Below are 14,392 nucleotides of genomic sequence, written 5' to 3'. Positions count from 1 at the left end.
TTTAAACAAATGTACATTTTTTTGTTATAATTTATATAATTATTATACATTTAATTCATATGATAGTCAGTTAATTATATATTGGGAAATTAATATTTATGCTTTTCATTTTATTCATTTTTTTTTTATTATTATGTTGCCTATGGCTCTCTGTACACCTCAGATGGTTTATGCTGATGGTTTTGAAAAATGGTCTCTTAGCCCCAGCTTGGTTTCTCTCTACTGGGGACTCCCTGATCAGCAGCAATAACTCCACAATATGATGATGCCATTATCATTTTCACGCTGGGAAAGGTTATCCTTTGATGCATTATGTTTGTGGCCCAAAAGTTCTTGCTTGTTTTGGTTGGATTATAACTCCTTTAGACATTTAGATTTGAATCACAACTGGATGTTTCTATTGGGGTAAAAAAGAAGCCTCTATCTAAAAGACCCTTTTCTTTAGCCCACATGTATGGAGATTACGATCAGGTGTAGATCACACCCATAACTGTAGGTGGTCCAGTTTTTTGTGATTTAATTTTTATCACTTATTTTCTCTAATAAAGGATCCCGAATCTCTAATAAAGCTATGAATATTTGTCCTGCGCTCCTAACTGATGCCTTTAACAGCGGAAATTGTTCTGATGCCTTGAATCTCCTTGCAAAGGGTTCAGCTTTAGTTTAGAGGTTTGCACACCAGAGAAACGCAATTCCTTCTTTTTTATTTCTATTATTTCCATAGACCGTATTTCTACTTAATATATGTTGTATGCTAATCCATATACCACAAGGCAGAAAATATGTTTGTTTTTAGTAGCTTCATGTATTATTTTTATTACATTGTTTTTTAAGGATTTTTTTTTTTTTTTTGGGATTAACTCTAAAGGATTAATTGTGTAAGATCACGCTAAAGACGAACAGATATCATACGTTCAATAATCTTCTCAGTTGACCATTGAATGGAAACTAAGAGAAAAATCAGCCAATATCCCTCAGAGTTTTTGAAATCCTGGAAAACTATTGCTTAAGTTGTTTGCAAGTTAAAAATCCGACAATGAATCAAAATATTGAATCTTGTTTATCATGAGGGATTTTCTCTGTGAAAATAAAGATTCCATGAACATCTTGCATGCCTAAAATGACTTAAATGGTTTGGTTTGTTCTTTTTGACTGAAGTCGACCCCTTCCTACAATCTGCATGGAAAAGTGGTGTTAAACTAACACTAACATTTGTACGGTCTTTGTTTGAGTAATAGTTGTTTCAATAAATGCTACATTTTAAAAGGTTATAGCAAACTAAATTGAGAAGCAAACAAACAAAAATACAGCTGAATTTGTTCCATCCTTATCTTTCAAAACAAGTGTTTAGTTTCCTGCCCCTGTGATGCAGAGAGAGAAATGTCCTCAATCATCCCGGCTGGTTCCCACGTATACCGGAGGGTGTATTGAGGTAATTCAGCCAAGTAATCTTTCACTTGTGCCGCTACTTCCTTCCTTCTGACCTTAGCACACTTTTAAACTGATGTACTATATTGTCTGATAGATGGGAGCCTTTTTTCTTTAACTCACTGCAGCTTTTCTCCTACAATAGACCCCAACCTAGTCTCATATATAGACCTGGTGTCACTTCATATCAATTAGGTGGGATATCGAGAGTTAAAGTTGGTGGTCACAGCCTTTATAAAGGGTCTGGTGGGTGTCGCCACACACCATCAGCTTGGAAATATTGCCTTTACTCACAGGGCAGCAGGGTCAGAGCACAATGAAGGAATCATTTGGGGACATATTTTTCTTCTTTATTACTTCATTTATTTCACAATAATAATAAAAAAATGACCTGTGCTGTGTTTTTTTTTCTTTGCCCCAATGTGATGAAGATGATGTCTGTAGCGTTTCTATCTGTATGCTTTCGCCAGCATGGTGTGTCCTCACATTGGACTGACTGACTTACTTACCAACCCTCTCCCAGCTTCTCCTTTCCTGTTTTACCAGCTAACTAGCGGTTGCCAGTGTCATTTTTGTGATGTTGCAGCTAGTAATATGAGTCCAGTTGCATAGTCACAAAAGTGATCATTGGAGACTGTGACTCTACAACCAAGCCCCACTCCTCTTCCCCCCACTGCCTCCTTCCACGGCCTTCCTCACCTCCTCCTCCTTGATGTGCTCGTTGATCTGAAATGACCTCCTTCCTTATTGCTTACTCCTGGTTTGCTTGGCTGCCTCCGATCATCGCTCCTTTCCCACTATGTATCCCTTTTTTTTCCTGGTTGCTTTTGTCTTCCTCTCCACCCCTTTCTATCCATCTTTGACTGAGTTCCTGCTTGTCTTTTCTGAAAAGCGCTGATCCATTGAGCTGAGGATACGTCCACACAAAGAGAAGGCGTCTCACATTTTTGCCCCCTGCAGACAGGGAGAAGGAAGGCAAATATTAGATGTCTCAAAGTCCCTTCTTTTAAATCACATTATTAAATGATTACACAGCAGATCAAGGAAGAACTTTTTTTGATATGAAATTATTATTGCACATCATTTTTTGGTTTTTTCTTCTGTTACACAATTACTACTTCGAGCTAAAATACTGTTCAGTGACAGGAATGTGCAAAGGTTTAACACCATTTCTTGTTTTTGAGTATCCTCCTTCTTTTTGTCATGAAGCCTCCAGATATTCCTGATGTTTCTATTAAATGGTCTTGAACTATTTTTTTTTTTCTTTGAACTTTACCTGTTTTTGCTAGTTATATTTTTTTCCCAGACTGTGATGGCATGCTGTGCTTTGCAGAGTGTGCCTAACAATAGTAAATTGGTCAAATGGAGTACAAAGTATGTATCTGCTTAGAAGGAAAACATACATAATGAAATCAAACATTTAGACCCATAATTAATAATTTCCATTAGTAAAGTAAACGTTCATTTTGCCAATCTGTTTTTCAGACTAGAGGTTATATCGTTTGAGTTTTGCAATGATGGAGCATCTAAGGAAGCAGCTTAAGATTTGATTGATGGCAAGAAACTGTAAAAAAATTAAATGACTAAAGCACATAAAGTACATGGTGCAAACACTTATTATTGTTATGGATTCATAGCTTATTAGAATGGTTGAATAGTTGGATTACCAGTAAAAAGGTCAATTAATTATTTAGAAGGGTAAAAATAAACCTGGACAGGGAATTTCTAAACATTTAATTGAAAAACATAAATAAGTTTCCTCTTTTCAAATTGATCCTCCTGCTAAGTTTTTTTTTGTATTTGAAGGAGGTCTGTCTCATTGTGGCTAAATTAAAATACCTTTTAAATCTTAATATTTATTTGGAAATGAACTGCGTCTAAAAGTATTTTTTAGGAGATAGAAAATGAATCTAGTAAAACTTGAAACAGGAACTGAGAGGAGCATCATCATCTGCTGTTTACCAAGCAGCAGTACTTCTAACAGCCTTGTTGCTACTAAAAGTCTTATTTTCTCAAACTAAAGGTAACTGGGGGATATCAAAATGGCAACAAAAAAAAAATTCAAGCCATCAATATTTTTTCTTATATTAATAATCCACTTATCCTAAGAAATCTAAAAAGATAGCCCTGTGTTTTCATTTTTAAGATTTCTCTCTGATTCTTTTCCTGAGAAGAGATCACTCTTTAAATAACACTTCATAATGTATATGAATTAAATAATCATGACACGTGAAAACAGAAATTGTAATCTTTCTCAGACCAGAGAAAATGCCAAGGGTTACCAACCGGGCTCGCTTGTCCATGAACTCGGCCCAAATCAAAGTTAAAGAAGCATTTTATACAACTCCAATATGCCGAATCATCACATCATTACATCACACAAGTTTGTAAATGAGGAGACATCCATGGCTCCAGGCTTGTCAAAATATTACATTATGTTCATAGATCAAGGACACTGCTCTCATTCCAATCCCAAATCTTTGCCAGGTCATAACGAAGATGACTTTTTATCCAGACAGCAGACTTGTCCTATTTACAGTAGGTAAACTATTTGGAAAATTATTTGATTTGATACGTAACAGACAAGTAATATTATGGTTTAACAGACTCATACATCAATAAAAATAATCCTAACAGAATAAAAACAAATTGTTTGATAGATCAGTTTTTGTGTTAGAAAGTTTTACATATCAGGGAAAACACTTTCTAAAATTAGACTACCTCAGGACAGATCTTAAAGCTATCGCTCGGGTCTCTCAGCTTTCATGTACCCCTTTCTCACTGACTGAAAAACCAGTTTAGACCCTGGAAAAATCAGCTTTTAGTAGGAGTGGGAACAACTAACTGAAGTGTGTCTACCCGGGTCAAACGACTCAGCAAGTTATGCGTGTTAAAAGGGGTCAGAGAATGCAAAACCGAGTTTACATTGTCATAGATGAATAATGATAGTTCAGTGGGTGAAATGGACGTACAGAGAAGGTCAAACCCATCGACACCTGCTTTCTCAGCAAATCTCACAATTCTAAACTTCCACCATAAAACGGGCGAATTCAAACAAAGCAATTGACATCAAAGCACTGAATTGACATCAATTCGAGGATGTTGCCTTATTTGGTTCTGGCCTGTATTTTTGTCACAACCTGAAATTGACATACAGACCAGCCCTTTAGGTAGCCTCGTGAGACCATCCTGATCTCTCGAGCTTTCAAGGTTTCACTCGCAGATCAGTCTGGCTACTCTCCGTTAAGAAAAATTTGGAGCCGTTCACCAAACGAACGTCCAATCAGCGTTGGCTTTGAGGCGGGTTGAGGTGTGACGCAACGAGAAGCGCGACAGTTCAGTCTAAAAAACATGGCGGCTTCAGCCGATGAAACTAGCGTTAGCGTGGCTATCAAGCAAGTTTTATCGGAATTACAGAGTATTTCTTCACTGACTGGTCGAGTTTGATCTATCAATTGGCTCCTCTTCGTCATCGCTCTGTTAGTACGTCATATGCTTCGTTGATCTGATTGGTTTATTTGGTCCGTCTATCACCAACATAGGCCAATCAGCTAAGCAGTATTTTCGCCCCTTCCCAAAATTACTTCAACGGAAGGTTTCCAGGTGGATATGCGGAGCAAATCCATCTGGCGGAGTCAGGTTACCCTTTAGGGCCCAAGAACATGAAAAGATGTAGACACAAGACACCAATTTAGCTGTTTAGCCTGGACGGCAGCCTGAATGGACCGGACCTGGCCCCAGCAGGGGATGGAGCGACTGAACCCGACCCGGTGACGGTAACCAGGACAAATCTCCTCAGTTCTGATCGAAATGAAAGGGGAACACTAGTCGACAAACAAAATTATGTGATACCATTACAAATAGAGGTCACCACACCGCGCCAGTCGCTTCTGATCTAACAAGCGAAACAACTCTGTTTATATTCTGCACTGGTGAGAGGGATTCAGACAGATAAAAGACAGAAACAATAAAGCACACTTTATATGCCCTGGCTTCCTTAAATGTTGCTCTCCATTGTTTATATTCCTGTTTTCTGTCCCACTGGTGACAGCATCAAGCTAACCCAGCTTGATGGTGCCCGCAGACATACAGTAGTGTGGGGACAGGGGTCGATTGTTAGCGGGTTGTTTGAAAAACATGCAATAACCCATTGTTTTCAGTGGGAAAGAGGCTATATGGACAAAGTTCAACTGGATTTTTTTCTCCTTCTGAGTTTTTTCTCCTCATCAACATAATAAATATTAAGCATTTATTTGTTTTGTTGGATTATGAGAGTATGTGTACCTCTCCATGGAAATATTGTGGATCATTCGGATTTTAATCCATAAAACATTTATTAACATCTTTGTTTTAAGGGCAGAAAGAAGTACAAAAGTCAACTTTTGTCAGGTGGCCCACACAAACCAGTAACAAGTGAAGGAGAGGTATCAAAGCCATGGTACAGTTTGAAAAAAAAAAAAAAACTCTAGAAACTCTGGTATGTTGTCTTGCTGCTCTTTAAAAGAGCAACACTTTCTCTGTGTTTTGAAAAGACACATTTTTAAAGATGCAAACTTATACAAAGTATAGTTTCCAACAGAAACATGTTTCATTTTCCTAAGTCTTTATAAGAGTTTTACTGCATTGTTCAATGTGCCATTATCTGTAGTCTTTCATCTTTGATTTGATTTGATTTTCCTCTCACCTACTTCTCTTAAACTTTAACCAAGTGGTCATCAGTCTGTACATTTTTTTTCTTTATCGGCCCACTAATCTGACTTCCAAAGGCATTTCCTCTGATTATAGCAATCTCTTTACTCCCACACCCATTCAACCGCCCACCCTGCTTGTTGGTGATCCTCTCCTGGCTGTTTCCATGGTAACATCATTAGTATTGTCCTCAGGGGGCTCTGCTGATTCTGTGTGAGGTTTTGTATTAGGTGGGGAGACTTATTGACTTTGGTTTCTTTGTTGCTGTTCATTTATCCCTGCCAAAAAAAGACAACCTTAAGTTAATGTTAAAAGTTGCCGTTGCTCTGTTTGGTGACTGATACATGATGCTGCTCTGTTAGGCCCATTTCAGACAGACTAATAGCCTCCTGTTGATATTATTCTTCAACAAATTTCCTTTTGTTGTAATTGAAAACTTAAAATTAATATTCTACCTCTTTTCATCAGATCCAAATGATGGAAACTTTTCGTTTTTGTAGCAATCAAAGCCAAACTGGCACCTTTATTACACAAAATGATTCAGATTGTTTGTTTCTGGGGTGGGATCTTTCAAATTTATTTGACCACTGCTACTTTAAATTATTCTAAAAAGACATAAAACTGCTTTTATACAAAAATTGGAAATATGCTGGGGGGGTCCCTTTATCAGTATCATCCTAATTGTATACGGCATGGGTTTTTAAAAATTTGTAGAACCTACTTGGATTTAAATTTTAAATGCAAACTATTATAACTTTTATAAGCTCTGTAAGACAATACTATGATTTCCTAGTCTTGTAAAGAAAAAAAAACACACCCTTTTTTTATACATGTATAAGTAGGTGTTTTAATACTGTTTCAGTACTGATTTTTTTTACCTTAAGAAATGCAGATTTTGTGGCTAAGGGTTACATTTGCTTTCACCAGGTTATTTAGTTGCCTGAATACAAATAACCAGTTATATGGATCTTGTTCGTCTGGAATAACTACTGTAGCTTTATGTCATACTGAATAAACAATTATATTATCAGCTAAGGAAATGAATGATTGCTAGTCAGAGGTTATAAGTTGTTTTTTTTTAGAAGAATGTTTTCTTGCTGTGTCTGTTGTTTTATGTTCTTGGTAAAGTAAAGATGTCAAATAATGCTTTAGTTTTCACCTCAACAGACTTCTTTTTCTTTTCCATGCATCTTCGTAGTTTTGCTAGAAATGTTTTGATTTTCCTGACTTTAAATGTTTGCAGCAGAATTTTTGACCATTGGATCTCTCTGTAGTTTCATATTAGTTTTAATAGGGACAACCTTAAGAAAAGAGGATTAAGAGAAACATTTGAAGAAATAAACTTTGTGGTTTGGGCAAATAGAACAGCTGCCCTTAAGTACTGAGAACCATTTAAAAAAATGTTAGCCGGAGTGTCAAATAAATACTTACCAGTAACTGGATTATGAGATCCAAATTCCTTTATTAATCAGTTGAAACATTTGAGTTAAATAATCTTATTCTTTAATGGAAGATGAGTCCCAAAAGACCATGGTGAAAAACGGAGCAATAATGAATCCATCCATCCATCTTCACTTGCTTATTCCTCCAGGGTCGCGTTGGGGCTGGTGCCTATCTCCGGGCGAGAGGCGGTGTACAACCTGGACAGCTGAGCACTGTTGCAGGGCAACACAGAGACAGAGAAAGACATACAACCATACACACTCACGCCTAAGGACAATTTAGATATGCCAGTTAACCTCTCAAAACCAGTTTTAAAGTGTTTACATACAATAATTCAGAATGCATGAAAATTACACAAATAAAATGTTAACCAATATAGACATGTTAGACATCGTTGGAAAGCTTAGATTCTCTACAATTCAACCACCAAGTTCATTTTATGGACATAGCGAGCACCAAAGCACAATTATAACAGCATGTCGAAATGTAGCATGACAAAGCAGCCACAACAAGCAAGCATGTCTTTATCACTGCTGTTCAAAGAAGACCTATTATTTTTGAAAAAAAACAACTTTGAGTCATGTTTGAATGGATGAAGCTTGGGCTTGATGCAGCTTGGGTGTTTTACTCACCCAATTTCCATGTATATATTCAGAAACTAGAAGGTGTTCGCTTTCAAATAACATATCACACATGTAATTTGGGCTTACAGTTCCTCAGTTATTTGCTTTTCCATTTGGGTATGCAAAATAGGTGAATTTCCCAGAAATAAGGTGGATATTAAGAGGCTAACCTAACAGTCATGTTTTTGGACTGTTAGGAGTAGAAGCCGGAGTACCCAGAGAAAACCCACGCATGCATTGGGAGACCATGCAAACTCCATGCAGAAAGGCACTGGGATGTGATTCGAACCCAGAACCTTCTTGCTGCAAGGCAAAGGGGCTACAACCTGTGCCACCGTGCACGGAGCTATAATTAATGTTCAAAAATTCCCATAAATATTTATACCTATCTTTCCAGAAACTTAAAAGGAAAAAAATAATTGAACAAAAGGAATTATAAAGATTAGGTATTGCTTAGCAGCATCTACTTTTGCTGCTGGTGTGTGCTCTTCTATGTACTGTATGTGTTTCCACAGCCCTGATTTGTACAGTTATGGGAAAAAGCGGTGTTTCAGTCTGGTGGTGCAGGCTCACATGCCTTTGAGTCCAACAGAGGAGAGGCTAGCAAAAAGAATCTGCCCTGGGTGGACTGGGTTTTCCTGGTCTGACGTTGTAGGAGACAGAAGCAGGTCATCTGCTCTCAGTGTGGTAGTGGGTAGCCAAAGATTCACTGAGCAGTCCTGATGAACCACTGCTGTTGTTTCCTCTCTGATGCATTGCAGCTGGCATAATGATCTATAAATCCATTTGTCGAGATGCGCTCTGTTGTGCAGCAGTAAAGGTTTCTCAGCAGAGGTGAAGGAAGTTTATTTCTTCTCACTTTCTCAAGAAGAAAAGACACTGCTGGGCCAATTTGATAAAGTCCCATACCGGTATTGCCCTAGATATATTTGAAAAAGCTGTTCAGTGAAGTAATCAAAGCTCAAACTGCCATTATTGGTGTTTGGACATTAAAATATGTTAATTACTGTATTTTCATGAAGGTTTTCAAATGTTTAATTATTAAAATGTGTACAGTTAGCCAAGTTTATGGCATAGTTCCCCATCAGTCTTATAAGATACCTTGTTTTTGCTTCAAAAGTTGTACATTTTACTTAAAACATAAAGTACTGAATAAAATATTGGTTTGAAATTTTAAAAAGAGATTTTTATTTCCCTGATGGTGATGCTGTTAGTAGTTACAAAATTTCATTTAGTTAAATATTGTTATTCAGAGGTGTCATCTTGGAAAAAAAACAACAAAAAACATTCAAATATCTCCAGCTGGGATCAAACTCAGCCTTTCTGACTCTTACCCAGACAGCAGATTCATGTTTTTAGCAGATCCATCGATCTGTGTTGTTTTTTTGAAGAAAATGAACTGTTTTTAATGCAGATCTTCAAAAAGAAACGCAGACCTTCAATAACCTGCTTTGATTTGCTTTATATATTAATGGGACATCTTTGAACACAACAATGTCTTCTTCAGAGGATCAGTATGTTTGGAAAACTATTGATTGTCTGTTGCGATACAATTTCATCACTTTGTTTGATTTCTGAACTCAGGTCAAGTGATTTTCAGTTCTCTGTTCAAAAATGTTCCATTTGAGTAAAAGCTTGTGTTTGAAGTATTTGGCTTATAAAGCAGGGATGAGTCTACCCATTTGGACTAAATAGCAAATCGAATCGGAATTTGTTTTGTCAGGATTTTTTTTAGACCATGAATCAGTTGTTTGTTTGTGTATTGATCAGAGATGGGAAGTAACGAAGTACAAATACTTTGTTACTGTACTTAAGTAGATTTTTCTGATATTTTTACTTTACTTTACTACTTATTTTTATGGTGACTTTTTACTTCTACTCCTTACGTTTTTACACAAATATCTGTACTTTCTACTCCTTACATTTAAAAAAATTGGCTCGTTACTTTAGTTTTGAATCATTTCAATGGAGTTACCGTTATTATTTTTCACGTCATCAATATCAAATTCAATCTAATTGGATATACGTTGCATTTGACGCACCACTACAAGATGAATCGACAGATTCGGCGGTATTCATTGGCAGCAAATCATTGCAGCTTGGTGGCGGTGGCGTTAGCATAGTAGCATGGACGACGAGATGATTGAAAATGAACACAACGGAGATCTAGTCCTATTGGCAGACATCCATTTAAAATGTAGGCAACGGCATGAAAAAAGTGGTTTCTACTTTTACTTTTATACTTTAAGTAAATTTACAAGCCTGTACTTTGTTACTTTTACTTGAGTAAAGAATTTTAATCAGTACTTCCACTTTTACCAGAGTATTTTTTAACACAAGTATCTGTACTTTTACTCAAGTACGGAAAGTGAGTCCTTTTGCCATCTCTGGTATTGATGATATGACTAACTGTTTTTCATTTTTGTTTTGTCTTATAGGAAAGTTAATAAGTGCTACCGGGGTCGATCATGTCCCATCATAGTCCACTGCAGGCAAGTATTTCATTTACATTACTTCTGTAATGTTTCAACACCAAGTTACCATAGCAACTTCTTGCTCATTTTAAAGTGGTTGTAAAGTGCTTCTTGATTAACATACAAAAACTCTTTCTGGTGATTAAGAGTTATGAAATAAAACAGAAACCTAGATTTCCACACAAAATTTTGGTATTAATTAACAATAAATATGTCAGGTTACATGTGGTTGGTATAAAGCCATATGAAGTGTATCCAAGTACTAGGAAGTAAAAAGGGCAAAGAAGTAAACTTAAACAAAGACCTTATTCTCATTGAATGTATTTGCATGAATTAAATCCAGATGGCATATTTATTTCTTATTTGCTGTTTTGTATTTAAATTAGAATGGTAAGTTTATGGCCTTTACATAATGGACATCAATTAGCAAAGAAGCTACCTGACCCGGAGCCCTTTCTACTGACATTAGTAAATACATAACATTAAAATAGCATAACATATTTAATTTTTTCCACTATTATCATACATTGTAGTAGTTATTGAGTTAGGGTTCTTATATGATTTTTTTAACCTAGATAATAGCAACCTTATTCATTAGCATTGCATTAGCATAATAGTTATCTCAAGGGTGACCACATCGTAAAAATAAAAAAAAACAAATGTGGAACAACTTGGATGCTCAAGTGGGGCACTGCAGGACAGAGGATGCCTTTTTAAATGTGTGGAGTTTTTTTTCTGTGATCGTTATAATCCTTTCAGTCGTCTCTGCTTTTGGTGGTATTTTATTTTCTTTAACTACAGCTTTCACCATATTTTGTATTAAAATCCTTTACCTGTTCTGTTTTAAGAGGATCGTGAACAGCTTGGTCATATAGTGTGGCTCTGATGCCGCTCTGTGAGAATGACTGCAAAGCTGCTTTCTTTCCTGTAAATATTTTTTTAACATATTTGCAGTCAATTTCTGAGATACTTGACACCGGATTACCCTATCAACATAGTCTTTCTTCCTTAAATTGGCTACAACATGGATTTGTCATTAGTATTTCCGTAATTACCATAACATCTAATATACAAGCTATGTAAATTAATTTATTAATTTAAATTAATTTAACTCTTCCTTCTCCAAATATCCTGAATAACCTGAAATATAATTCATCATAAAAGATAACCTTTAAGTTAAGTTCATCCATCTAACTTTCTACACCAAAGGCAGATTTTCCATCAATCCTTGGTGTTTCTTGCATGTTTTTTTTTTGGACAGAAGTCTCTTGTGTTGGTTCTTTCTTAATTCCGGGACATTGCCCCAAGATTTTCACCCAGCTATATAAATTCCTTTTAAAGCTAGGAAGTCTCTGCACAGATAGGAACATGATTATAACTTTCACCCCTTTTTGCTTATTGGATACCCTTGAATGTCCTACACAGCTTCATCGCATTGAATCTCTCACTCTGAAGTTTATTATGATCTAGAAAACAGTTTAAGCTGCAATGTTCTTAGCAGCAGCTCTTTGCTCAAATGCCATTGTCATGCAAAGTGATGGTGGATGCACATTTGACCTTGTAGGTAACTATTGCTAAGTGGGCAGGCAAACTTTGTCAACTGATGTAATAGAAATTTTAAATAAAATAAAAAAAAAACTACAATTCTAAAAGCATATAATCTACGTTTATTTAATCTTCATGTTTAAGGCTCAACAGACAAATAAAGCTCACAAGAACAGAGTTTTGGTTGTTAATTCTGTTGATTAAGTTTTAGGTATTCAAGCAAAAAAAAATTTTTTTTTCTGAAATCTATTTCTCTGTCTAGCTATTCCAAGCTAAAATAGTCTGTAATTAATTAATCCTCTTTTAAATTTTTCTGGTATTGTTAGCCAGCAGTTTTGGGTGTATAAAAGGAACCTGTTTCTATGTTTTCTATCATTTTAAACCTAAAAGCGAAATCGAACCAAATTCAAATTCCCGCACAGACGTCATTTTAATACTAAATTAAGTTGACTAATATGGTTTTATGTAAAGAGGCTTCTTCTCTCAACATCCTGGAAACTTCAATCAGGTCTCGCCATTTTTACAACAGATAAATAACAGTATAATCAAAGCTAAATTTATTTTTTTAAAGTTAGGAAAAAAGTGTTTTTGCTAGCCGGTACACTGCTACTAAAATTCAATTAGGGAATAATTCTCTGTAGCGTACTGTATGTGCGCGCATACTTTTTAGAAAAAAGTATGCCGATCTGACAGCGTATGCTATTCTAACAGAACGCCCTACATCCTTCTAACTTTTGCGAAATCCTTTTTTTGTCCACATTCCTTACGGCATTTGCCACAGAGTCTTCAACCTTGTTGGCAGAGCAGCTGTTCACATTGTTTGGACTCCTTCCAATGAGGATAAAAACCTGTAAAATGATATTGATCTAAATTCATCCATTAGGAAACTATTACAGAAACCTAACAAACACAAATTGAGCAATTTTGTTTGAATTGCATTGTATTGAAACTCTAAACCCCTGACTCCCTGTTATAATGTGACCCTATTAGTTTAAAAACAATATACTGTGCAACATACTATGGTTGAGCTTTTTACAGTGCTTAACATTTACCTTTATTAGCCTATGTCTAAATAATTTAGTCTTTCTATCCTTGCTCCACTTAAAGAAGATCTAAGAAGGTAGTTAAGAATTAAGTAAAGATATCCAGTCAAGGGTGTCTCTTCTTGAATAGTTCTTAACCACCTGTTTGAATCTGAAATTTCCCACTTTTTTCATTAGTCAAAATAACACAGATGATTGGGTTCAACCAACCCTTTATCATAAACATGCAAAACACAAGGCCAAGTTTTGCAGAAAAGGTTGAAACTGGACCCATATTCCCTTCATGAATCCAAGTGCAGGCCTACCCTTGCGTAACGACAGAGAACGGAAAGACTGAGCGTGGAGACTTTCATTTCCAAATGGGTTTCTCAGAGCCAACCTTGCAGTGCCATTTATCGCCCTAATGTATACAGAGAGCAGAGCGGAGCAATCAGGAAGAGAAGTGAGCGAACAGAGGAGTGCAGATGCCGAAATTCGATAACCTAACAGCAGCTCTCCTGCTCCATCCTTCTTCTGGTGTCCATTTCCATCTCATCTTTTACTTTTCTTTTGCTTTCCTCCTTTTTTTTTCCTGGCAGTGCCAAACTGAATAGAGTCACATGTGGCAGTAGACATCTTGACATGTTCACTCTCACTTCTGTCTTAAATAGATATCAGATGTTTTGATCACTTTGTGATGAAAGCACATGCTGTTTTTTTCTGCTATTTTGCAAATAACTCAGACTTACCAGTGAAAATGAAGAAATTCTTAGAGAAAAAGCTCTTAGCAACAAACAGATAAATGTTTACCTCTCTCTCCATGTAAGGAATTTGTATGTAATTCCATTAATAGCAGGAAGTATACTCTAACATCTACCCCATATTGGACCTTATTTGTAAACCTATTTCATATAATAGTCCTGACCTAGCCTAAATCTAAAATGGAGATCTAGTTAATTATAACAGAGATTGTTTTCCTAGTATTTTGTTTTTCAGAATAATAGGAAGCAAACAGGCTTTATATGCATATCTAAACACACAATTTAGCATTCAAGGATAATAAATCTTCTTAAATGCTTTAGGGTGCATTCCTCTTTTCACATGTTTAAAATTAGCTTGTAAGATAAAATCATTTTCTCTAACAGTTTTTTAATACATTTTTGCCTTT

At 36.0% G+C, this 14,392-nt stretch overlaps 1 protein-coding gene across 1 annotated transcript in view; it reads left to right on the top strand.

Annotated features, from left to right (window-relative positions):
* LOC119788871 (receptor-type tyrosine-protein phosphatase N2-like) overlaps positions 1 to 14,392 on the top strand; it is a 299,019-nt gene that overhangs the window by 263,567 nt on the left and 21,060 nt on the right. Inside the window, exon 20 of the mRNA XM_038293569.1 lies at positions 10,622 to 10,675. Coding sequence (XP_038149497.1) covers positions 10,622 to 10,675 — 54 coding nt within the window. The remainder of the gene's footprint in view (positions 1 to 10,621; positions 10,676 to 14,392) is intronic.

The sequence above is a fragment of the Cyprinodon tularosa genome, unplaced genomic scaffold (genome assembly GCF_016077235.1).
Source record: "Cyprinodon tularosa strain WSP-4 unplaced genomic scaffold, ASM1607723v1 ctg329, whole genome shotgun sequence".
Lineage (NCBI taxonomy): Eukaryota > Metazoa > Chordata > Actinopteri > Cyprinodontiformes > Cyprinodontidae > Cyprinodon > Cyprinodon tularosa.
The sequence above is the reverse complement of the archived record's forward strand: the minus strand, read 5'-3'. Positions and strand labels throughout refer to the sequence as shown.